The 27,081-nt window shown below is 44.0% G+C and overlaps 1 protein-coding gene across 1 annotated transcript in view; it reads right to left on the reverse strand.

Moving 5' to 3' along the window:
* The window catches only part of ca16b (carbonic anhydrase XVI b), a 105,568-nt gene that overhangs the window by 19,174 nt on the left and 59,313 nt on the right, over positions 1-27,081 (reverse strand). Inside the window, exons 4-13 of the mRNA XM_008285799.1 lie at positions 25,133-25,281; positions 19,365-19,460; positions 14,445-14,511; positions 11,931-12,088; positions 10,583-10,775; positions 5,398-5,582; positions 2,531-2,639; positions 2,371-2,420; positions 1,536-2,277; positions 327-465 (exon numbers count right to left, since the gene is read on the reverse strand). Coding sequence (XP_008284021.1) covers positions 327-465; positions 1,536-2,277; positions 2,371-2,420; positions 2,531-2,639; positions 5,398-5,582; positions 10,583-10,775; positions 11,931-12,088; positions 14,445-14,511; positions 19,365-19,460; positions 25,133-25,281 — 1,888 coding nt within the window. The remainder of the gene's footprint in view (positions 1-326; positions 466-1,535; positions 2,278-2,370; positions 2,421-2,530; positions 2,640-5,397; positions 5,583-10,582; positions 10,776-11,930; positions 12,089-14,444; positions 14,512-19,364; positions 19,461-25,132; positions 25,282-27,081) is intronic.

Genomic DNA, 27,081 nt, shown 5'->3' on the forward strand with positions numbered 1-27,081 from the left:
TGTGCATGAAACGGACACGGCCAAACGGTGTCGAGCAGACTGGAAAATCCAGACATGCATGCTGGTGTGTCACTTAACACGAAATGTGAGTGCCGGGGGAAGGGGGGGGAAGAGGTGTATGGATGAGGGCAGAGTGGGTGGGTGGGTGAGTGGGGGGCACACGGTTATTAATACCTCTGCGGGAGGCATCACTGACAGCCTTATCAAGATGTGACATTTCTTTCTGCGATAGCACCCGATTAGTGACATTTTACTGTTCTGACAAATGTTTTTAGCAGTAAGATGATGCCGTGCGATAAAGACAGAAATACCACACGGTCCCTCACCTCCAGTAGACCATCACAATCAGCAGCATGATGAGGCACAGCAGCGTGAGCGCCGACACGACCACCAAGGGGACGATCCACACCATCCTGCCCATCCCCGGCGGAGAGGTCCGCGTCACGTTGGACAGGATGGTTCTGTCTGCAGGACGACACACATCACATGTAAATAAATAACTGACTGATCGTTACAGCGCCTATAGGAGCAGATTTACTTAAAAGCATTCCTTCCAAACACTAATGGCTTTTGTTTGTAGATGAATTGAAAGCTGGTGTACCCTATGTGCTCCTGACAGCTCCTCAGTTTCACTCTCAGTCGCAAACCTTTCTCCACAGTCATTCTATTATGTTCACAAAATGATTTGTGACAACATGATTGTGTTTCGTGTGAAGACCTTGAATTGTTCCCAAAATTAAAGCCCAGACAGACAACAACGCAGCCAGACTGAGCTCAATATTTTGCTTAGTTTAAAAAAAAACAAAAAAAAACGATCCACAGTGAATAATAACCCTAAAGGCCTATTAAGGTAAAATCAGACGCACGAACTCTGCCATCAAATGTTGTGACATCAGTGACAGAATAAACACACACACACACACACACACACACACACACACACATCACAGGAGATTAAGCCTAATTGAACAATAAAATAATTTCAACCCAAACCTGCTTGAGCTGACACCTCCGACAGCTTCAAAAGAACATTGTTGTTCCTTTTTAAAGTGCAAATAGCAATCGTATATCATGAATACTGACTGCCTGATTACAGTTTTCAATCAATGTTCGCGATACTTGCCATTTCTAGCACTGTATTGGCAAAAAAAAAAAAAAATCCTCATAAACGCTTTTCCTTGAAGCAAACTCTTTTGAAATATGCTTAAAGGAATTCCTTGAGGCAGAACCCCTCTGGCAGAAAGCTTATTTTTTCCTCGAGGCCTCTGTCTTGTAGTGACACAAAAGCGCAGAGCTTTGTCTTTGACCGAGATGGTAACCAGTGTAGTTACTGTCTTAAACCAAGTTATTTGTTCTGTTAAATTGGGCTCCATAACTGCTGGTAGTGTTTACAGAATCACGCTTTGAAGAAAAGTCTTGCCTTGTATGATAGCTGACAAGAGAACAAGGCTGTCTGAGAGTTCAAACAAAGACTTCTCGGCATTAGAGAGGTTTAAAACGTGTCTTATCTGTGTGAAAGAAGGAGGTCTGCTCACCGGTGTGGATAGTGAAAGGCCAGATTTTGTTCCCATTACTAGTCTTTGGAGACTGTGTGGAGCTCTGGGGAATCTGCATCTCTGCACTGTCATTACGGGGCTCCTGAGTGGAGACTGCATTTACATCTGTGGCTTTCGTCTCCATGTCGACCAACTGGCCATCGCCAGTGCTTGGAGGTACTGTGATACCTTTAACTGTAGGTTTCCCTTCTCCTTTCTCTTTGGCTGTGGACGCGGGGGTGGGGATTAAAGGCTCTTTGGCCACAGTGCTGTTCGCTTGTTTTTCCTCATTATCAGGTGCAGTCTTGCTCTTTTTCTTCTTCTCGTCCTCTTCCTCCTCCTGCTCGCCTTCCCTCTCGCCCTCCTCTTCCTCCTCTTCCCCGTCACGTGCAGCCTGGTTCTCCTCAGTCGGGCTGTCTGCCTCCGAGCCCTGAGGCGCTGCCTGCTCGGTGCTGGACTTTGCAGGTGAGGCAGACGGACGCGTGGGGTTCTGAGTGGCTTGAGGCGCCTGTGTAGGCCAAACAGAACTGGGCAGAGACGAGATGACCCCTCCGCCAACACCTAAGCCTGCCAGCAAGGTGCTTGTCACCACCGACGCCACCGTGGCCTGGCTGCCGCTAGACGAGGGGCCCATCCCTGTTGCCATGGAGACGATGGAGAAGTGGATACCAGAGGACGTCCAAGTGGACGAACCGGAGCTGATGGGAGCCATGTCGGCCGAGGACGCTGGAGAAATCGTGGGCTGAGGGAGACAGGCAGAGAGAGAGAACACACGGTTACCCAACGGCGTCACGTGAATAAAAGAAAGTAGAACTTCCATCTTGAGAGAACTAACCATCCCAGTCTTCACAATGCGAGACCCTTCAAATATTCTCGTTGTGTTGGCTGCAAAACAGAAGAGGAACAGGGAGTTTTTATACAACAAATACATGTCCATGATGTGAAGAAAGTTAAAACACGTAATGAGTCAGCGGCTGAGAGCTTCGACCACGTACCTCTGAACAACAGCGTCTGGCTAAAATCGCTGCGCAGGTCATGCTGACAAACCGCCTGCACTCTGAACAGGTACAGGACTTCCGGGGACACATTAGTGATGACCGCTTTCTGCAAGAGGACAGAAACGCACACAGATCGGTAAAACCACAGAAAATTATTACAGAATTTTTCAGTGAAAATATATTTGAAAGTGAGGATGTTGTTAATTCACAACACCTAAAATGAAAACATACTGCAGCTGTTCTGTCAACAGTCTACGAGCGACGAGTCCGACGCTGTTCAGGAACTTCGCTTTCCGTTTAATTTAATTGTATTTTGCAATTTGCAGATGGCTTTACTTATATTAAAGCCGTTCTGAGAGCGGATGTGTAATTGCCTCTGGTGTTGCAGAGCTAGTATTTCACTCAAATAATTCAGATAAAAGGTGTCCAAAGATAGAAACTGAAAATTGAAATGGAAATGAATTGGGCAAAATAAGAAGGACAGACAGCAGAGAGAGAGAGAGAGAGAGAGAGAAGTGGACGTAAATGTAGTCGGAGTGTAGTGACTGGCTGCATTAATGGAGTGTAACTACGCGGGCAGAGCGGCACACGGACGCAGTAATCACTCTTTCAATCAGGCAATGCAATAAAAATATAACAACAACAATATAAACTTAATGAAACATAAAGGAGAGCAAATAAATCATATAGTTACATTAGACAGTTGCTTGAAAAACAGCCAATTTAAAAAAAAAAAACACGGCAAATAGCGTCACAACATGTTTCTACGGTGCCATATTGCAAAACGGAGTTCAAATGCAGCTTTTAAGGAATTACTCTGTTTGCTTAGCCAATGTTGGCCCTGCTCGCTAACATTCTACCTTTCTGTGTCTCATTTCAGCAGGACTAGACTGTAGAGACTCGCCAGCGGAGCCAGAGGACCTCGGGGTGCAGAACGGCTGATAAAGAGCTAAAAGGTCAGTAAATGTTATTGGAAGATGCCTAAAGAAGCGAACGGGCAGCAGAGGGAGATTGTGAGTGAAACGCTTTCTGTGTTTAACATCAGACAAAACAATTGTGGCAGATTTCCTAACAAGCTGCAAGTGAGATACGGACTTCTGAGCGGCGTAGAGTCGAACGGCAGAAATGTAAAGGAGAGGAAATAAATATTCATTTATCTTTAGCTGAGGTTTAATTTGTGAGGCAGCTCCTGAGTGCAGAAAGCCTGATTGCATATTCATTTCAAGTTACTTGTCCATCATTTCTAAGCTTCAATAACTAGATTCCAAGTTAAAGATCCCTTCCAGGCATGTTTGAGGACATAAAGTATGAAGATAAGCCGCACCGAATAACCATTTGTGTCTGAAATGTTTTTTTCCCTCTTCCACAAAATAGTTCAATTACCTGGTTAAAAATTCTTAAAATTACATCTCCTCCTCCTCCTCCTCCTCCTCTCCCAGAATCTATGAATATGCAAATTATGTTCATTTCAGAAGTGTAAGTGCAGAACACAGTGTATTTGCTCATTCACTGAGAGGCCTACGCTGGGTGGAGGTGCACTGGAGGCTCACATAAACTCATATAAGTTGCATATTGGACCACAATTGGCTTCGAAACTAGTTGCCACAAAATCGTCTTGTCGAGTGTGAACGGATGAGAGTAAAAACAGATTTTCGGTGTTACTCTGCATGAGCATCCTCCCGCACGGTGAAGGTTACACAAAGTGAAGCAAACACACCCTTGAGTGGAGAGTTATTACCTTAACGGATTAGCTAGTTCTTTCCTTCAGATCCCACTCCCTCTGTGTGGTTGCCTACACCAAACAGCAGCGTCTACTGCAGCTGCAATGCAGGATCCCTCACCACCTTCCAACCCACGACAATGACAACTGCGTTTTATTGGAATGCATGACCAAACCGGAGGTAGCAGCGCCACCAGGGAAAAGATCCCAGGTCTCTGAACTGGTGGGTGAATGTTTTTTTCCCCTGCACTGTTTATATCTAAAGAGGCAGTCATGCAGACTATCAAGACAGCTGGGGGTCAGTGGGCTTTAAAGAGATGCACAGTTGGGTGTTGTATTCCCACAAAGCAAGAAACATGTGACCAGGGGGGAAGAATATATAGTGTGAAAAAGAACAGCCCTGGAGGTGCCGTCTCCTGCAGGGGAAGGATATATTTCTGTGGACACACTGAATGTTGTGATGAAAAGATACAGTATGAACTGAAGGGGTAACTCAATGTTTAAAGCAGCCCAGCTCAATTATATGATCAGTGGATCAGAGATCTGAAAGACTACATTTGCTCTGCATTTTTCACTAAAAGCAGTTTGCGTTCAAACAGCCTTCTCTGCTGCCTGAAAACAGAACTGAATTTTTCAAATTGGCGAAATAAAAGTGCATATATTATTTTGTTTATGCTGCTTTTGTTTGAATTAGCCTTTTGATCCTGCAATACAGACGCCTACTTTGGATTTTAGCGAATGCAAGAAGGTAAATAAGCTCGACGATAGAAAATGGAACATCCAGGAAAAGGGCCACAGGTGCATTTGCCTGCACATTATACACACATCAGTTTGACTCGTCAACATCTCTGACAGCCCCGTGCTTCTATTCTTAGACAGGTGAGTGACAGGGGAGTGTCTGGGCTCTCATATCCACCAACAGCCACATGCAGAGTTCATCACAACCTGTCACCTCCTATACACACTGTCACTGATCCAGCCGACCTTTGATCCTGACAGAGACATCAGAGGCTCTGCAAACCAATCAGAGCTGCCTAAACAACAGCCGTGGCGGTGAAAATGAAATAAATAAATTCATTTAGAGGGGAGCAAATGTTTTGAACGGCGCCGCTTTAGTCTGGCGTGAGCAGGCGACGGTCCTCACCATGCTCTGGTCGTCCGTCTTGGTGAAGGTCTTCTCATCGGGAACGTCGCGTTTCACCCAGCTGTAGGAGACCATGTAGCTGGTGATGGGAGGGTGGTACACGGTCAGAGGCCGCTCCCAGCTCACTATCAACGCCGTCTGGTTCAGCGGCTGGATCTTCATGCTCACTGGGGCACTGCTGCACACTACAAGACGAGACAGAGAGAGAGGAGTGTGAACACGAGGCGGCACGAGAGGAAGGAAGAAAATAAAGAAGACTGACAAGAGAAAAAACGGTTGTGTCACTTTTCAACCAGCCGAATAGAGCCGGGGGAAGGCGGAGGGCTGTGATTGGGACGGCTGCTTGACCACATGTCCTTGTGCGTGTCGATGTGTGTGGGCAGAATGCAGGTTGTCTTTTAACAAGCCTATTATTACAGACTCCCGCTGACTTGACTCGACGCCATTTCCACTTGAAAAACCTCTAAAGGTGCGAGATGATACAGTAACTCAATAACAAAAACACTCCAGACGGCTTCGCTGGGGTCAGACACGACCTCAGGTGTCAGTGCAGATTATCAGTTTGGACACTCGTGGCTTTTTCATGCCGCCACAGTGCAAGAGACACCAGGCAGAATATCAAAAGGAGCAGTTACAGTGAGCTGCGTACGGTACACACAATACAGCGGCTCCTTGTCCACACCTAATTTGCACATACCTCTTTTTAAACAGTATTTATGAGGAAGACAATCTGTAAGTCAGCCTCAAGGTGGCAGTGCAGGCTGCGGCATGGATATTTACAAAAAAGGGATCCATCAGTATGAGTAAGGGACAATCTGGACATGCTTCTCAGCACATCAGGGCAACAGCAATCAGGAACTGGTGTCAAATGATTATGTGCTCTCGGAGTTTCTGCCAAATTGAAATTGTCACCACAGTTTTCTCCATTTGCAAAGTGAAGCTATGACACAAATTATGTGCCATGATATGTGGAAGGGAGACAGGGTGGAAGGGAATCAGTCAAAGGAACACGGGGCGAAAAACAATAGGAGGAAAATCTCGGCTTGTTGATTAGTTGTGACAAGTGCGAATGCATTAAAATCTGTCGGATGTTCGTTGTCAACTTCAGCGGCTCAACAACAATCATTTATTAGCAGCTGAAGATGTCACTGTGGTTTTAGTGCCGGCATCATTACCGTCCTGACAATCATCATCATCCTTTTTAAGAGAAAAAAAACACACACCAGCACATTAGTAATGTTCTTATATAACCTAGGAACCATTTTATCGAGTCGCGTTGTGCATCTAGAACATTCCTGTGTTGGCTAAAACTATCACATCAGGCTTAGTGCTGTGTGTTGTCACCCCCTCTAACATGCCCTATTGTGAGTCAGCCAAACCCCTGATATGGGCAGAAAAATTCATTTGTGCTCCTCTGGAACAGAAGAGGGGGTTTGTCAGTTCCTCTAAGGCTCCACCGAAAACAAAAAACTTCAACCGAGACGTGGCATAAATCTAATAATGAATCTAATGAATCGGGTGGAGATAATGGTACATCGGTGGCAAAATTCTCGACACACTAGAAAAATAAAATAATCATAAGATTCAGCTGTGAATAAACACTGTGTAACCTCCTAAAATAAGCCTCATGCAGGTTCCACCTCAGTCTGCAATAGCACTCAGAGCAAAGCATGAATCTTTATCCTGGCAGCCTCTACCATGAAGGTGATGAATAGGCTGTTGTCAACAAACAGCAGTTCCACTGCGTCTCGCTTCTAACGGCTGTACAGTACGTACAGTACAGAAGCGGCGTACAGACACTGGAATGATGGGGGAAAAAATCTCAACCAACACACAAAGAAAGAAATTGAAGCGATTTAAACATGACTAGATGTTTTCTGAACTTTGAAGGGAAGTCAAGGCACGCATGTCAACTAACTGCCTGTTTGAATATGATTTTTTTTTCTCTCCCCTCGAAGAAAAAGCCTCGAACGTTCTCTGTGAGAAGACGTGCTGCTTGTCTCCATTTTATCTTTGCACGTTCACTACTTCTCAGTTTGCTCAAGGCATCATCATGGGCTCTGATGGGCATTTTAACACCATTTTTTATCAGCACTTTACAAACAATTAACTACTTGAGAAAACAGTCAGGGTAACTGATAACAGGAATTAAAGTAATGTCAGCATTAAGCGCGCCATCTACAATTCTAAACAGAAAAAATAACATGTTTGGTTTGCTTTTGAGAAAAAGGCTTAGAGAGCCGGTTTGTTTTTTTTATTTCCACATGCAGAGATAGAGTTTTAGAGCAAACACGTATGATAAAAATCAATACTGCCCTAAATATCTTGGCATTATTACCAGATAAACAATAAATCTCTGGATCGCTAATGGCCAAACAACCGCTATGGCTATAAAGGAGATGGTGATGCGGCCCTGACTCTCACAACATTTACAAGCAAACGCTATCATTTACCGTGCGTGGACAAATATTCCCCCCAACACAACCTTGACTGATGTCACCTAGAAGATACGACTGACAGCGTGGATCCCCAGCGCCTCCAATTACTTACAGATTCTCACATAGATCAACCACCCGCATACTACCGTGGAGGCCCCTCTCGTGCTGCCAGAACGGCTTCATAAGATCTCTGTAGGTGTTCTGTGGTAACAGGCACCAAGATGTTAGCAGCAGATCCTATAGGTTGTGGTGTGGAGCTTCCACGGATCGGACTGTGAAGATCCTCAGTCCTCCAGGTCATGGTTATTCTCGTAGTTTAATCGTTCCTTGAGGACGCTCCACCTCTCATCCAAGAGGCTTCATCAGTTCTGACTGACTAGTTGGGACTTCCAGAGGCTTGAGCCATTAACACCTGAGTTTTATTGGGGGTTTGTGGCTCCTCCCCCTGACACAGCGGGCTTCGTTAAGGTCTTTTGTGGCTAGGTGTGAAAGTGGTTTCATCTTCCTGGGGAGAGTTCTTAATCTAGATCCAACTGGGAGAAACTGGAGGCCGAATCAACATCTTCAACTATTTATTATCTTCCTGAATAATATTTGCTCCGTGGCAGGGCACCTTAACCTGCTCAAAGAGGCCACTGCCATCAGGGAGTACTGTTGCCGTGATGGGGTGTGCGTGATCTGCAGCCGTGTTTGGGTGGGTGGTACATGTCAAAGTAGCATCCACATAAATGCCAGGACCCAAGGTTTCCCAGCAGAACACCGCCCAGAGCGTTGCGCTGCCTCTGCCGGCTTCATTTCTTTCCCTGCTGCCGCATCCTCCTGCCATCTCCTCCCCGGGCGAATGACGCACTCGGCTGTCCACGCGATATAAAAGAAAACGTGATTCATCAGACAGGCCACCTTCTTCCATCGCTCCGTGGTCCGGCTCTAATGCTCACGTGCCCACTGTAGGTGTCAGTGCAGGGGTCAGCGGGAGCACTCTGATCAGTCCACAGCTCCATATGCAGCAAGCTGTGAGGCACTGTATGTTCTGACACCTCTCTATCGCAGCCAGCTCGGGGTTTGCAGCGAGTTGTGCTGCAGCAGCTTTTCTGTGGGATTGGACCTCACCAGCCAGCCCTCGTTCTGCACATGCATGGGTAAGCCTTGGGCACGTCTCGCCGGTTTACTGGTCGTCCGTCCTTGGACCACTTGCGGTTGGTGCTGACCACTGCACACTGGGAGCACCCCAATGGACCTGCTGTTTCTGAGAACCCAATCATTTAGCCATCACTATTTGGGCCTTGTCAAAGTTGCTCAGAGCCGTACTCTGGCCCATATTTCTTGCTTCCAACACATCAACTTCAAGAACCGACTGCTCACTTTCTGCCTAATATATCCCGCTCCTCGACAGGTGCCACCGCTATAAGATAATCAATGTTATTCGCTTTGCCTGCCCGTGGTCTTAATGTTCTGGCTATTAGTTGTTTAACAGAAATAGAAATGCAAAATAAACACAAAGAGAAAATGAAAAACAGAGGAGCAGGAAAAAGAAAACAGAGAGACACTGGTCCACATTCATTCTGCCTACTGACATAATGCCACAATAGCAATTTCACAACTTAATTTGTATGGGTCTATTTTAGCTGTGCCACATATTAATGATGATTGCTGATCGGCCCTGTTAGAGTGCTCCAACTTCATCACAAGCATTCCCAATCAATTCTCCCCGCCAGACACCAACAACACCACTTTAAGGAGCAGCAGCCTTTCTCATTAGTCTCCATAGTTCCTGTACTGTTCTGTTAAAACAAGCTCGGCATGATGCGCACATAAAAGAGAAAGAAAGACAAAAATACTCTGATCAAACCCCGCATGAGGTCTGCGCTTGGTATTAATATGTTCTTTGAAGGATGAGTTGCAACACTGAGGAAATGGCATCTGCCAATTTTTTTTTTTACCCAAAATGCTCCTGAAATTTGAATTATTACATATTGTTCTGTTGACATTAATAACAGCACAAAGTGTTCCGTGAACAACCGACTAAAAATTAAAAAAACAAAAATAAAAAAGGAACCCCCTTCAAGCGATTCGAGCGAGGACCTACGAAGGGATCCTGATCTCAGAGTTTCCTGAATTTGTTCCCAAAACTCCCAAGACGCTAATGTTAGCCTAATGAGCTAATTAGATACAGCTAATAAAATCTGCCACTTTTAGCTGGCAAAACCAACAATTACCAGAGAGAAATAAAAAGCTTTGGTCTGTCAGAGGGTAACAAAACTAGCACAACAGAACTCGATTATCAATTTGGTAATTAATTAACAATATTACTGATTGAATATTAATAAATTACCAAATCTATTTGTATTAACCTCCAGTTCCCAAACAAAGAAATACACAAAACATTTCATATCTACTGCTGCAACAAACAATAAGACCTCAATGACGTAGTATAGAATATGAATATTCAGGTAGATATCTTGTGTCACAGATTTGAGTTTTTTGGTTGTTTGTTGTTTACTGATTTTCTGACAGTGATAATCATATACTATAATCCACACGTAACTGCGATGTAAATGACCGCAGACTCAGTTCACAGCAAAATCTTACCACTCTCAGTAATTCAGGCAGCCATTCACGAGAACTAATGAAATAGTAAGCAATAATCGCAATTACTGGAGCTCCCCGGGTTAAAGTACTGTTGATACGGTCGTTCTATAGCGCAAATGACGGGGGAAATTGGACGCCATGCAGAAAACAAAGCTCACCTCTCGAAGCCTCGGTGCTGTGGGGACTTCCCAGGATCTCAGTCAAATCTTTCTGCCACGCATCTTTTACAGCCGACTTAAAAACCTTCCTATTATCCAGGTCCTGCGGGGGCCTGAAGTTGTTCCGCAGGTACTCCACAGACTTGACGTGGTCCTGTTGCTCCGTTGTAAAGATGGAGTAAAAAGCGTCCAGCTAGAGGGAAAGAAACAGAGAACGGCTATTAAAACGAATGTAAGTGCCTTTGTTAGTATGTGAGCACATGTATGTGTCTATGTGTGCTAAATATCACATACCATGCTGGACAGTATTTGCCAGCGGCGGACTGCTCGCAACCATATTTGCAAGAAACATCCACGCCACAGACACAGGCTTCAATCATCATCCTGCCTACCTGCTGGGCTGTGACTTCTCAATGGGGCAAATTTGTGGCCATTGATTGCCATGAATGATCTCCTGCCGCGTGCTGTAATGACTACACATTACAGATACTGTGGAATCAATGTGTCCTGTGCATGCTTGGCGAAATGAATTACAGGTTCATAAAAGACTATCTGTGAGCGTCACAAACATTGTAGAGGTGGTCAATATTCTTGCAGCAGAAGTCATTTCTGAACAAAAGATTTGTCCTCTTGCAAGTTGATAGAAATTCCACTGAGCCCTGCAAATTTCAACGGCGCAGAATGCTCTGGAGGATATGCAGCTGGGTAACCCGAGAATTGTATGTATAAAAGATGCAGCAAAGAACTGTGTATGGGATCAGCAAAAAAAAGCGTGGGGCATGATTTGGCATATATTATCTCTCAAAATCACAGCAGCAAAAACAGTTGGAGGAAAAGATGTTCCTGAGCACATAGGTGGGGAAAAAAAAAAAAAAAACGGCACATTTTTCATTTAACGTTTTTCATCAAAGTGTTACCGCAATAATTCAGATTAATGAGCATTTAAATTGATGAACCTGAACAAGCCTGCAGCCTCCATGTGAAGCAGTGTTCTATTTAAGAGCCTATAGTGACTGTCTCAGACCAACAGCATGATATATGTATAAGTGCTATCTCACACTTACTATCATTCAAATGCCAGTAATTGGCTCCCCCTTCCTGCTTAATCATCCACTATATAGGCAGTTATGGTTTCATATGCAGAGGAGCTGGAGAGGAACGAGGGAAAGGGGAAGAAAGGGGAGAGGCAGATGAGGAGGGTGTGGGGGTGGGGGTGGGGGTATAGCGCGTTGACAGTGTGGGGCAGCAAGTGATCCACTGACTGTGTGCAAATGGGATCCGACTGTGCGTGGAGAATATAGCCGTCTAGGCGTGTGTGTGTGTGTGTGTGTGTGTGGACTTAACGCACCTGTGAGTGGGACAGATACACGGGCCTGGAGAAGATGATCCACTCCACTACCTTGCTGCAGGGCGGCGTGGTCAGAGAGCCAGTATATCGGTAATAACTGTCCACTGACGACGGCAGCAGATCCCTCAAGATGAACGACCTCAGGTTGGTCTCCTTTTCTGGATGAGGCATATGCAACTTGTCAACACGCAGAATGCTAAAGCACAGAGTTTTTGTACAGCATCTTTCACATCTTTCACGCTTTGCTAAAAACCCTGCATATCTTTACGTCTGCACCAACGTTTACAAAGTTGTTTCATTTCGCTCTCCCCACCCCCGTGGCATTTTTACGGCTTCCCTGAAACCTTCGCTCATGGAATTGCAGTAGTTAAAAGCCTCACCACTTGTTATCACTCCGGGCAGATCTCTGTACTCAGATGGGCTGAGAGAGGAGCAGAGGGAGGGGAGTCTGATAAAATGGCCAGCTCTGACAGCTGATCTGTGGCTGGGTGGTAGCGCGCTCTGCTCCGTCTAACAACTGTGGCACAGGGATTAGGACAGATCCCAATGATTACCGAATCCGTTCAATCCCCTGATCAGAAGCAGGGAAGAGTGTGCAGCGAAGAAAAAACACACACAACAACAGGCAGGTATCATCCAGAGAGAGAGACGCCTTTATCTCCTCCAAATGTGCTGCGTTGGTTATGCAAGCGGGTTTGTTTTTTCCTTGAATTATGAGGAGGAAAAAAAACCCAAATAAAGCTGAATTTATGTCAAATCTAATCTCTCACAGCTCATGACCTTATCTTGAAAGCAACAGAGGTTTGGGGTGTGGTTCGTACTGAGACTGCTGAGGCACGGGAAGCCTCGCCCCCACGCCTCATCTGTACTCTGAGTCCAATTCAGTATGCACAGCCTTTCTTCTCCCCGTCTTCAGACAGCGTACGTGCCCTATCGCTCATGGGCCGCTGAGATGCTGATGGATGGATGACTGTGGGATAACGAGCTAGTGGAAAACCAACCATCCTAACAGGGGAGGAGGCGAGGAGCATTTAGCAGCTAGCAGGAAGCGAGTCCAAAAACCCACCACACCCACACCCAGCTCTCTGTCAGCTGGGAAACGAGATAACTGTGGTGTTAGCACAAACATCTGTGCAGCTGTGCAGCAGGGAGCGCAGCCATGTTAGGAGGCTGAATATTCACTCAGTGATACAGTATAATTGACATGTTTGCTAACCTGTCTACATCAAGGTTAGGCTACAAAAGGGACGTGAAGCTTGGACATCTTTATGATGTGAAAAACACAAGCAAAAAGGTCTTCCAGCAAACACCAGACTGATCAGAAATGGTCCCTTTTCTTCGCTGCAGTGAACGTTTTCTGATTATGAGGACAAATTACACATGTTCGTGCTCTCCTCAGCGGTGGCAGTTCTTCTCTTCACACGTTTGTCTCCAGCAAAGGAGCAAACAACTACTTTTTTTTTTCCCCCTCCGATGCAAAATGTCACAACCTCAGCATCGCACAACTCACAACATCAAACGTCCGTCTCCAGAAAGTCCAAATTATAATTAGAACCAAGCCAGTGAAGCCCAGCGCTGGTCTCGTGAAACCAGCATGAATGCACAGCAATTACTCCGTGTCTCCATCCATCCTCATACATTTACATGTCCTTGTCAGTGTATGATTATGCTCACAAAAAGACCGTCGGAGGCAGGTTGTAAAACAAGCCATACGTGTCCGTGTAAACAGAGTTGTTGTCTCCCCATCTGCAGTAAAGGATTACACGGCGACGCTAAAGCATGTGCTTATGGACTGCATAAGCCCTGCATCCAGTGACGCCAGCCCGGCAGCTGACAATATGCCACGAAGAATTATGCCACGGCACGCGGCGCCACACATTAATAGTTTAACGTTTGCAGAGAGAACGTATATGTTGCACTAAAACAGAGGGTTGTCTAATTGAGGCTCAGATGTAATTAATAGTTCTGTCTCTGTAAAGTGAAGCTCCTTTGAGGTCTCACGCCACAGAGCCGGGGAGAGGCAGCATCGTGCACATTTTGCCTCCGTTTGAAGTTAAACTGCTCGTATCTTGTATTTAGACTAATTTGGGATAAAAAAAATAAATAATATGAAAATAAAAGTGACACCCAATGTTTAAGCAGCTGAATGCAAGAGCACTAATATTTGTTTTCTGGAGGCAGGGAGGAGCAATATGTCTGCACTGTCTAGAGGAATTTGCCTCAAGGATCAGCCCAACCATCAGCTGCAGTAATGTCAGAGGGATTTTGTAAGGGACAATTGCTTTTTGAAAATCCCACATGAGCTTAATTCCCACTGTAATGTTTCTCGGTTAGGAGATTTCGGTATGACAGATAAAAATGTATGAAATAAATAACTACAAGCAGTGCAGAAAAACAAACAATAACCATCTATATGTTAATGGGTCGATGTACATGCACTCGCCACAGAAATATCGTTCCCCCCCTCCGACATGAAGCGGACTTTTTGGAAGGGGTTACTTTCTCATTACTCACCATGATGCACCACTCCTTTCAATCCCTGGATGATGGGATCCACAGCTGGGTTGTCTTTTTGCCCGAGCTGCAGGAAACGTCCAGAGACAAAGGATTACGAAAGAGATTACGGGACGAGTATAGTAATCTAAATAAAAAAAAAACAAACCCAAAAGACGATCAACGTGAACAAATTACGGGGGGGCGGGCACGATAAGAGCAACATCATTATATTACAATATAATCCAGCAGCACCTACGACCGTCTATTACCGCTGGGACGACGGTTATAACATCGTTTCTGTGTGAGCTTGTATGCTGTTTAAAAGAATTACCTTAAAGTTGTTTAGGTAGGAACACAGCTGTGCATCAACCTCTTTCATTGTGCTTTTGGTATTAAAGGTTTTGCATCAGTGCGACCTCTACAAGCCACCGTCTGACCCACGCACAGCTTCCACGGTGGATTTCTACGACTTTAAACATTTTGTGCCTCTTTTACAGCAAAATTAATGAAACTCTCGCATGTTCCCAGAATGCGTCTTTTAATTTCTCAGCTCAAAACCCTGTAAAGATGGTTCGCTTTACCATGACTGTATAATCCCCTGGTTGCTGTTTTAATGTTTCAGTGTTTTTAAGTTCTGCTGCCTTCAGGAAGAAGACTCGCTCTGCATCTGTGACTGAAACAAAACGGTTCAACGCGTGGCCACTAAACTCCTCTTTGAGTGATCATTTTTGCATGAGAGCAGCCCGGTTGTTGCTTTTACCTCGTGTGTTTTGTGAGCTTGTTGCAGTTATAAAACCAGCGTTTCAGAGCTGCAGCCTGGAAACGGCTCCGAGGCGACGGCTAGTTAATGTGCAGTCTCACTGGGCTGCGTTTCAGGCACTATGTCACACTTGTCCCCCCGTCTGACAGCAGCAACGCAGCAAACGTATACATTTTCATGGAAATACTGCTGGTTTCACTGCAGCTTTCCCTTTACTTCTGTGTGTGTTTATAAGGCATCAGTTAGAAAATCAGAAGGTGCAGAGCAGCAGCTTGAAAGTGACTGTTGGTTAACAAGTAGTGCTAATGAGCCACGTTTCCATCACTGCTTCATGCTCGCTCTGTCGTCTCACTGCAGAAACAGAAGTGAATTAAAGCAGCTTTTCGGGGGATTGGGCTGTATACGTGAGCACCGAGAGGAGCAAACAGATGCATGGCGCCTCCACACTAAACAGCGCCGGTGTGTTTCCCTTCAGGTGTTCACGCCTTGCGCTGTGCTGCTGCCGTACGCCGCGGCGCTTACAAACCGTCCTTGTGTTCTGTAATAACCTGAAGCACTCGTTCACTCTCTACATTTCAAAACTTTTACGTTTGACAGACGACGCTGCTGCTGCTGCAGCCGTTGTCCAGAACCGCAGTGCTGAGCGCAGCCAATCAATGACTGGAGCCAATAATGAGTGGCGTCATGACTCAACAATTAGGCAGAGATACCGAAGAAAAACATTTGTTTCCATGAACTGAGAAAATATAGCAGATAATGCTGACTAATCAGAGCCACGGCAGAACATCTGGTCGGCTTTATTTGTGGCCGAGACGTTTTAGAATCAGCAGTTTCAACAAACCTGGTGGACTGAAATGTAGCTGATAAATCTAAACTATGCTAATTTTTTTAGCTGGACAATTATTAGTCCCCCAGTTTCTTCTTACCTACTGAACAAATCCTGGCTGGCTGGTAAAGCTGGGAGGCTATCTAGCTGTGGGAGGACTAGAGGATTGGCAGTAGTAGCGTCTTCGTATTGTCACAGCTTTCATTTCACACCTCCAAGATTATAAAACATACAAAACACACGAAAAATGGATCTCACACCATATGAGACCTTTAAAATCAGATTTAATATCGAGATTTCTATGCACGTGTGAAGAGCGGTGCAACAAACTGAGCATAACGCAACATTATTTCACCAACTGATTGTTATAAAATATATAACTGAAAGTAACCTGCAGCCTGAATCTCAACTAGAAAATATGCATTCAAGGTTGCATTTTAAAAAACGCTGCTGGAAAAACGCCCCCCGTGCAGGCTCGTCCGCTCTTAGTTTATGGATACAGCATCTGAAATTGCAGTTTGTTTGGTAGCGGTCTGTAGTGAGGCTCTCGCTGTGAGAAGCGATAGTTTTGCAAACAGCAGCAGAGACGTGTGAGCACAGCAGCAGCAGCACCACGGCTACTATCCCTCATGGCAGGCAGTCTGGCCAGACCATAGCTATTTGGACCACTACGCAATTTTTCGGTGCTTCCACGCATCCCATTAGAAACAAACTACCGGACACTACATTAAAGCACCTACATGTGGACTTTTCTTATTAAGAGGCGGCTCACACACAGCACACACAGAGGCTTTATATAAAAAAAAATATCTTCTTTGCTCATCTAGTATAACTCTCAAAGGGGCTCTGTGAGGATCTCTTAATCATGTCAAACTTATGGTTAAAGCAAGAGGCATGGGTGCCAAGCATCGAGATAAAGACGGAGCATTTCCTAACTCGACAAAGCCCCCCCCCGAAAAAAACAGAAATAACGACTAAAATAGCTCAATATCTGTCTGCTGAAGCGCAGGTTAGTTGAAGACTCTCCGCTTTTCAGATTCTCTCAGTTCGTGTCGGACCTGCGCTGCACACATGATGAATTCACGGTGAATTCTCTCACAGCTCCCTTGATCCAAATGCCAAATTTTTCACCCCCCCCCCTTTCTTTTTTATTTTATCCACACAAACCACATTTTCCTTGGTCTTTACAAAACTACGAGCTGTATAAGTGCGTGTGCAGCAAGCAAACTGGAATGTGGATCATTGCGGGCGAGACAAGGTGGTGCCGGCCTGCAGTCGTCGTCGTCGGGAGGCGATAAAAGTAGATCGCTTGAGCCGGGGTCACGGACTGATGGTCATATTGAAATAGCTGTAAAACTTCCTTTTAATCAACTTTCATTGTTCTAATTTCCATTACTTGTTAGGTTTCTAATGACCCCCCTATTGTATGTGGTGATGATGACTTCTTTATCTGTTGCTCTTACAGGTAATTGTTTGCAGTGACTGACAACATTTTTCAGCCCCACATTTTTTAAACAATATTCCCAATGTCCTACTTAAGAGACAAGACTGGACAAAAACAGTGTTGGGATGCGGGGACCAATCCTCCCCTTGCTCAACATTAATTCAGGTCAGTCAGAGGAGAATAATTGTGTGGAACTGAATGCTGAATGTGGATAATATGCACACCTTAGAGGCCATTAATAGGCCTTTAGGGAGCACAGGAAGAATTCCCCTCATTGATTAGAAATGGTAAATCTGAGCCAATGTGTGTGTGTGCCCGCTTAAAACCCCCTCGCACTGTAAACTGCTATTCAGCGGATTGTGTACGGCGGTGCTAATTGCAGTAAGCAATAGGGCTGTCAGGACCCAGCGGAGGCATTTAGGTCCTCGTACACACACGGTTCATCACTGTCTGAGAGCAGACCTACATTATAAACACCTGTGTCCCCATTCCAGCCTGCCTCCGCCGGAGAGCTGACCCCTGCCTCTGCGCCAGTAAGCTGAAGGTTAGCGAGCGCCGATCGCCCGCCCATCGATTGATATCGCTGATAGAAATTAGCACAGATCCGATCCGGAAGTTGTCGGCGTTGTTGCTCACAGTTCATAAATCTCTAAGGTGTTTTTTTTTTTTTTTTTTTTAATGCCTAAAAGAAATGAGGACCATTCTTACTCATTAGGAGCTTATGTGTTTGGCTCTTTAGGGAACAATTTGTAGTATCTTAGTAGCGATCCGCCGAGAACAAGGAACACAATCAGCAACCAGGTCAAGGGAAGAGATCCTGTCACAACACGGCTACAAACGATGATTTTTTAATAAGTGTTTATCATTTACTGACTGAAAAATTCACCTGTTTTAAATCAGACTAATACAGTTTTCCTGCTCAGCTATTTTACAACGCCTTCGTTTTTTAAAAATCATATCCAATTCCTACAGTCAGCGTCTTTTTTATCAGTTTCTATTGATTCACTCATCATCTTGGTTTTGTAAAGTGTTCCTAACAGCTGGCACTATTTAGATAGTCATTTTAAACACCTGCAAAAATGGATGTTTTTTTATCAATACTACCAGCAGCTACACGCGGCTATTATTACAAAGAGGGTTTCCTCAAGAGCAATACAGCGGCGAAATGAAAAAACAACTAAATATAGGTTTGAAAGAAGCACTTGTATGCATGAGCGCTGCATGGTTTAACAAGCCTTACAAATGGCTCCAAAAGGCTGCACAGGCATTGGCTGGATGCTAGCGAGTTCACACAGACGATGCTAAGGAAGTGTGTTGCTCACCGTCTTAGCTTAGCTTGCTAGCAACATTCCCCCATTGGTAATAAACAGTAAGTACGGCTGAGGCTGATGGTGATGTCAGTAATTTTTGTAAAGTATTTGGTCATAAACTGAAGAAAATTATAATAATTTCTGGTGAAAAAAATCAGAAGGTCATCACAGTTTATTCTGCAAGGAGCATAAATGTGTATATCAGTCATTGAGCCTGGACAAAAATGGCCGACAGATCACCACGCCGGGGCGGAACGATTTGGGGAAAACATCTAAATGGGATTGTTCTGACAGATATTGCTATTTGATTTGCAATATAATCCTTTAAAGTCGAGCCTTAGTTCAACAGATAACAGATTTAAAACTGGATCGAACGTAACCACATGAGACGCCGAGAAAAATGTGTCGCTCAAAAAGTGCGGCACCAATTTGGGAAAACCACCGACGCAGCAGTTTAAACTCTGGGCTGCTGCATCATGCGCATCCCAAACTGCAGCCTTTCTGATTTGCTATTTAAACTGTTTCTGATTTTCTAGCAATCATTGGACGACAGACTTCCTGGATTTGAACCTGACGTCTCTTGACCTTTACTCCTTACCTCAAAGAAGACAGCCATGGCAGCGATGATGCGTCTTTCCTTGATGGCAGCGCTGAGGCTGTCAAAGTCGTCCGAATTGTAAAGGTAGATCTGCATCTGGGATGGGAAACAGAGCATAAACAGCTTGAGGAGTGGACAAGGAGAACGAACAGTCCTGTCATCAATCACTTGGACACACTGCTGAGGAGCTGATGAAAAGCTGTTTTGAGGGGCATAAGAGAGGGTGTATTTATCACTCCCATAAATCTCCCATAATCTGTGTCATTCCTTTTTGTGCGCTGCCACTCCTGGAGGATGTTGGAGAAATACAGCATCCCATTCCTCAGGGCGACTGTCCTCAGACGCGAGCTGAGAGGAAGAACTAGGAGAAACCTTTTTTTTTCTTCCCTCCTTCTCTCTCCCCCCTGTGCAAGGATCTAACAGAATGGTAAGCTTCTAATCACTGCTCCCAATTACCTTAAATCACCCACAACACTGCCTCTGATTTCACAACAAAGCTTAGGATGTGAAGGTATAATGCAAAAATAAAAAAACAAACACAGGATGCATCATATACTTTTCATGGCTCGGGAAAAAAAAAAAGAAAAAAGATTTCTTTCATTTCAAAGCAAACATATTATGATCAAAATCAGCAAATGATTCTAAAAGTAGCAATTGGAGCTGTCCATCATCTCACTGTCAGGCCTCTTTAAATTGAAAAACCCTTTCATGTCACTGAGCCGAGTTAATTGGCAATAAGAAAAAGGTCCTACATGTTGATTTAATTAAAAGAGTACGCTCAGCCTTTTTCCTTTTTTCTTTTCAAAGGAAAATTACGAGAAACCAGCAGCCGCAATTGGCTATGCTGACAACAGATGCAAAAAGTCAAAGTAAATAAGCGTATAAATAAGGATAAATCCATTAATGCGAGCCACGGGCCTAAACCAGGTACAAAATGACTCAATCCAGATAATTTAAGTTAATCAGTTTCCTTCAGAGTTCCTTTAACTGCAGCCCTTAATGGAACTAATTTGTTGTCTGAGAACTCAGCAAGAAAGAGCATTGGCCATTCATCACCCTTCAGATGTTATTAACTACATTACCCAATTAAGCTGACCCCCTTAGGCTTCATTTACTCACCGAGATTGGCTCATGTGACCTGCTCTTGTTAACGGCACACTTTGGAAAATGTGATTTTCAATTATCAAACCGTTTCATAGCAGTCAATAAAAAAACAAAGCAATTTGAATCACTTGATTACACATTGGGTTTACTGTATCCTTGTGAAAAGCCCAGCGTGAGAGAGAGAGAGAGAGAGAGAACACGCTTCATCCACAGCTACAGATTTTACCCGACGCTGTTGATTTAAAGAGGGACAGACGGCTGCTCGGACCAATCTGTCTGCAAAGCAAAGAGATGTGCTGTCCGCGTCTCCTGAGCCTTTCTCAAGTGTAAATTCAGTTTATTCCGGTCCCTTTTTTTTTTGTTGTTGTTTTTTTTGTTGTTGTTGTTGTTGTTTTCCGGCACAACGTGAGCGCGAACGCGAGCCGCTCTGCATTCCCGAGTTCCACTTAAGCACAAACAGGTGAAAAACAAAGTCGTGTTTGGCATGATTTCCCAAGACGGCGGAAAAATATTGAGGCGAAACAAGAAAACTAGAAGAAATAAGTTTGTGTGAGGAGAGATCTTAGATTTTATCACAGCAACACAAACGTATTTCTCCTTTTTTCTGCACCGCCGCAGCGTTTTTTTTTGTTGTTCGCAGGCAAATCTCTCTCCATTCTTGCACTCCAATCACACATAATCAACTAGCTTATCATTTTCACTTGAGCACCTACGAAGTGTTAGAGCACTCGTTTTCAAGCAGAATCAAGTGTGTGTAAAGTCGGCGTTGGAACTTGGTTGTTCACGTTATAAAATCAGAACTTCAGCGGAACAGGTGGTGAACGAGGTGCGAGTGAAACATGTACGTTTAAAATGACAGCAGCACAGAGTCGTTGTTGGGAGAGCGACGCACAAAACACTCTGTTATTTACTTTTCCTCCCTTTTCTGACCTGAGACCAGCTGCTAAAATGCAAGATGAACGCTTTCGTCTCCTGTCACGTGGCTCCTGTCGTGCACAGACACTCCCTTCGTGTCGGTCGTGTGCTACCGATGCTAGTCGGACGCCTCGTTACTTTATTGGCGGGAGCTCGCACTTCCTGAGAGCTAAACGAGCAGAAGAAGAAGAAAACATCTCTGATTGCATTTCCTCTAAATCCAGCCTTACTGGCCACAAACCATTCGTCAGCTCTTTTAGCAGCTTGTCGACGCCGGTGTGTTCACGAGTGCATCGTGTTTGTGCGTTTGGTTTTATGCAGTTGAATCTCTATTTGCTAATATGCTTCTGTTGTCTCCTTGCTTTTTCCACATTGTCATGGTCCACATGTGTTTCCAAATTGTTGTTTCTCTCACTATTTATTTTATGACTTGCGTGTGTGTGTGTGTTTGTATTAGTTATCTTAAGGTGCACTGCATCAGGCTCTCGACTCGGCGTGAGCCAAGACTAATGGGGTATCGGTCTTGACTCATCTTGAGACTCTCGTATTTTTCCCGACTAAACTTTTAGTTGCATAAATGCTTTCAGCGCTACTGGAGCTTTTCTCTTCCTTAGCCCCAACGCTTACTCATACATGCCTTGTACTGTGTGCAAATGCATACCCTTCCAAGGTGTGATTTGTAACCCATGTATAATTAATCTAACCTTGGTGACACTCTAATATATTATTAGAAAAGATCTCCCTATGGTACCCTGGGGGGGGAGGAGGGAGAAAAAAAAAATCCACAGTTTCATTTTTCATCGCGCTGTTTGAGCGAACAGGTGGTCCATCTATCGATTTCCCCACTTCACTCTCATGAAAAAGGCCGTGCTTAGATTAATGTCAAGCTCAGGAGCCACCGGCCGAGAAACCCATTGGGCTGGGTATTTTCTTCCCCAAACATAACCATGCAACAAAGTCAGATCTGCTCCATAATACAGCTCATTGAATTGAAATTTGTCTTTCCACCCCCGTACACAAGAAGTGTGTTTTCAGGCTCGCGAGCAGGTGGGAAAGCGTTTTGGCTTTTTTTTTTTTCCCTTTTCCCCCCCGACTGTAAGAGTAAATGCTTCATCCAGGGTGTTATATGCAAGTGAGGGCTGAATGTGACTCATTTGGACTGGAGAGATAATTAGACAGCAGATTGGAAAACAGTCTCTGTTTAGCAGAGGCAAATAAGCCCTGGAGCTCAACCTCCAAGGTCACGCTGCTCGACTCTTGAAGAACAAAACACCACAAAACAAACCTCTGCTGCAAAAGATCACTGGGTACAGTACGGGCAGCGTTTTGAGGTACGAAAAAAAAAAACACATGCAGAGTTGCGTCACATTTAATATAATCTCAAATACATCAAATTCTGCCGAGCCATAAATATGACAAATGAAAACAGCACATTTTACAGGATGGAGAAGTCAAATGGCTAAAGGCTAGATCCCACACAGCCACATTCCCCCTTCAAACATTCATCATCTGATTCCACTCGCTTACCTTCTGGTTCAGAACGTGAAATAATGCATCATGTTTGATATACGTAGGCCGACGTATTGATAAAAGAGTAATTTCTGAAAAGCAGACCGCCCACTCTGTGCTTTTTTCCCCCCCGCGGTGCGCCGTGCACATGTACATATATAATTAACAGGAAGTATCTGTGCTGATACGTGGATGGAGTATTCCTCTTTGTGCTCCGTCTGTAGGAAATGTCACCGGTAATGGCGTTTAACATGACGACGTGGCTGCTATCAGTCGCTGGCCTCCATTTTTTTATTATTTTTTTTCCAGTGTCAAGTCCATCCCATCTGGGCTCCTTCACACTTGATATGCTTGTTCACAGAATAAATGGCACAAGGAGAGGGTCACCCATCATTTAAGTTGTGAACAGTGCAGCAGATGTCCTGGCAGCACTGCTGTTGCTGCTATACGTTCAGGGTGCCAAATCCAAACCCGCAAATTTGCATCGCTACACTTATCCTGATGTGGAGCCTTCCTGGTGTTTTTTGTTTAGTTTGCATTCTATCACCTGGATTGGCAGAAGCTAGATGACTAAAATCCATTCGTTATTTAAACTTTTCTGCACTCGACTTCTCGGCAGGTTGATTAGATGTACAGTTAGTAAACTACAGACCTTGTATCCTCTAATGTAAAATATCTGAATCATCCCCTATTTTATTTTTAATAGCTCCTTTACAGTCACTTCACACACATCCCTCTGGCAGGTATATATTATGTTTCCTATTTAAATTAAAAGAGCCACTTAGCCTTGAAACTGTGACAGAGTAGTCAACGCAAAACACCTCGGTCTACATGCGGAAGGCACGCCGAGCTACAAATCTATATCTCACATCTATAAATTATATAACCTGAGGGCATAATTTTCTTGTTCTCTCAGCTTTTTTTTTTTTTTTTCCCCCCCCAACAGCTGTCTAAACTGCCCATTAAAGTGAATTCCGTCGTCTTATTTAGCAGCATCAAAGGAGCCATACGCACAACAGCTTTATAATGGCTGTATATAATCCGGTGCCCTTTAACACTACGCTGAACACAAAATGATGTGGCAAAAAATAAATCTAATTACTCAGCCATTCAGCATCAAAAGCCGTGCCAGCGGAGACGGCTCCAAAGACGAGGGCCAAGAAACAAACACGGGAGGAGGACGCTGGCTGGCTGGCTGTTTGGACTGAGAGGCGCGCTAACAGCCATTTTGTGTGTTTTCATACAGCGTTCAATTTAAAATTAACAATTTGACATTCGAGGGAGGGGTGAAAACCGTTCTCCTTAACCCCAAGAAACATTAAGAGCACGATGCATTTGCAAATTCAATTTAGATAATGAATAGGAACGGTATTGTAAATGATAAAAATTTGAAAGGCGCTAATAAGTCATTCTCAGCACGACACAAAGACTCCAGATTTCTGCTTTAATCCATGACCCAGAATAAATAATACTGAAGGGTTTCAGACTTTCCACCCTTTATATCTGTATTACAAGAGATGGTGATGATTTTTGTTGCTTTTCCTTTGTTACTTGCAGTCTGATCTCCCTTTTTTCAGCCTTTTTTTTCTCTTTTCTTTTTTGTAAAACCCTCTCCGCCTGATAAATTCCCACATCTTTTAAACTCTACAACCCCTCTTTGCAACAAAGCCCGTCTGTACTATAAATTTGTTATCTCCAATCATAAACCCAGATAGCCGCGCATTACGGTCGGCCTGATTTTCTCACTAATTTTCTGCATAGGGGTCGTTTTCTAGTAAATAGACTTTAATGTGTACAAGCAAAGGAATGTCCCTTTGAAACCGTTTTAACCACCAGATTTCTTTGGAGGAACCTTTGAAGTTTAGAATTCTCTTTAATGCAAACTAAAGACTGCACTCTTTCAAAAGATGTGCTATTGTATATTTTAGCTGCTTTTTTTTTAACTTGGGTAGATGTGAACAATAGATAACGACCAACCGGACTTAAAAACTGCAGAATAAATTCAGTTTTCTGCTCCTTAAACCAGCAGAGTTTCTTGGAAATGAGGTGAAATTGATTAATATAGGCGCCAATATGTTGCTTTAAGTCTCTTAAGCTTGCAAAAATGTAAATACCTGAAAAAAACAAGCATTATTTCAATAATTGGACAAAGAAATTAGTCAGATTTACAAGCAAAAACGGCGTCTTAAGCTTCATTTCCAGTAAATGCGGCTTAATCAAAAGCTACATGACGTTTGTACCTCGACAGGAAATCTTCTGCCGTTGATGCTGTGCTCCGAGCCGGCTGTTCCATTAGTCTGGCCCCAGTGAAACTCCATCTTCTCAGCCTTAAAGCGCCCCGGCAGCCCAGCACCTCTTACAAAGTAGTCATCCTTCAGGAGAACAGCAACTGGAGACAAAGAGGGTATAAAATGGAATCAAACAAAGAAGGGAAAATTAAGCACACTCGTGCAAAGGCAGCAAAAAGGAGATTACTAATCAAAGAGCGGAGTCTACAGAGGCTCGGGTCAGCACTGTGGCTCTTCATCTTGCTTCTTTTTTTCCTTCTTCTTCTTCTGCCTATTAATTCAAGATCACAACTTGATTCTCATTATCTAAAATTCCCATCGTTTTTTTGGGAGGGGGACAATGACAACTATCTAATCGCAAAATTGCACAAAATAGTTCCTGCTTATTCTATGTTTGGGAGCGGTTTGTTATCTCAGGATGCCATAAAATAACCTCGACGCTGTAACAAGACATCGCTGATGTGTTTATCAGCCTCTCTTTGTGACATTTCCAGCCGGTTATAAAACCTTGGACGGCTTCTTAACGGACACCGACGTGGCAATTCAACTTCCTTTTTCTAAGACGCGTATTGATTAAAGTTATATAAGCTGTCTGGGACTTATTGTGAAAATTAATAAACAGAAGAAGAAGAAGAAGAAGAAGACATAAACAACAAAAAAAATATCTCAAATGATCTCAACTATGAGGGAGTTTTCCTAACCGGCCACCCACAACCCGACACGCTTTGTTTCTTTAAGACCTCTGTGGAGAATCATTTAATAATTCGCCGGCCCTTCACATTCCATCGGTTAACTGTGAGGAGCAGGTTTAAGCTGCTTCATGATTCACTAGGAAGACATAATGCCATTCACTCGCCTTATGATCTTCCACCAGCCAGCTTTCCTTTTTTTTTTTACAAGGCTGTAATGTCATTGCTTATTTGACAGAATAGCAGGTATATTTTTTTTACATTTTCTCTCATTACAGGAGTCTGAACTTTTGAAGGTTTTCTTCAGTGACATTTTTATGTGAGGGGGGAAATAAAGAAATATAAGTCTTTTGGGTGGGCTGCAGGGTGGCGCAGTTGGTAGCACTGATGCCGGTTCGAGTCCCGGTGGGGGCACCGGAATCTTTCTGCGTGGAGTCTCCATGTTCTCCCCGTGCAGCGTGGGTTCTCTCCGGGTTCTCCGGCTTCCTCACACAAGGTCCAAAAACATGCTGAGGTTAATTGGTGATTCTAAATTGTCCGTAGGTGTGAATGTGAGTGTGCTTGGTTGTCTGTCTCTAAGTGTAGCCCTGTGATAGACTGGTTACCTGTCCAGGTGAACCTGCCTTCACCCTGAGTCAGCTGGGATAGGCTCCAGCCCCCCACGACCCTCGTGAGGATTAAGCGGTGTATAGATGATGGATGGATGGATGGAAGTCTTTTGGGTTTTATTTCATGTGCTGCTAAATGTACAGTAATTGCATTTACAGTGAATGAAGATGATTTTAAAATATGCACAATCGTTTTTGACTTTTTTTATTTTTTCTAAAAATCAGTGATTTTATTAGAATTGTTTGCTGGTTAACGTTTAAATGTCAAAACAAGACTCCAAATTAATTTATTAGCAGTAAAAATTCATGGATTAAGGATATAAACAATCTTAATATTTACATATTTGCTGTGTAAATTATGTGATTTTATGTCCCTTGGCACCCCGTCTAAATATTAAAAGCTGCCATTTTGATTTTTAAATCCAAACTTTAATATTAAGAATTCTAAAAAAAAAAAATAAAAAAAAAAGATCCAGCTTGTTCAGTGGAGGAGCACATTTCCCACTGAGCATACCATTTCTTTAAGGTTTCTCATGCAGGGTGTAGTCGGGCTCCCCGGCGTATTCGATGCAGATTCCTTTCTCCGACAACGTTCTCTTGAACC

This window comes from Stegastes partitus, unplaced genomic scaffold (assembly GCF_000690725.1).
Source record: "Stegastes partitus isolate 25-593 unplaced genomic scaffold, Stegastes_partitus-1.0.2 Scaffold10, whole genome shotgun sequence".
In the NCBI taxonomy this organism is placed as follows: Eukaryota; Metazoa; Chordata; class Actinopteri; family Pomacentridae; genus Stegastes; species Stegastes partitus.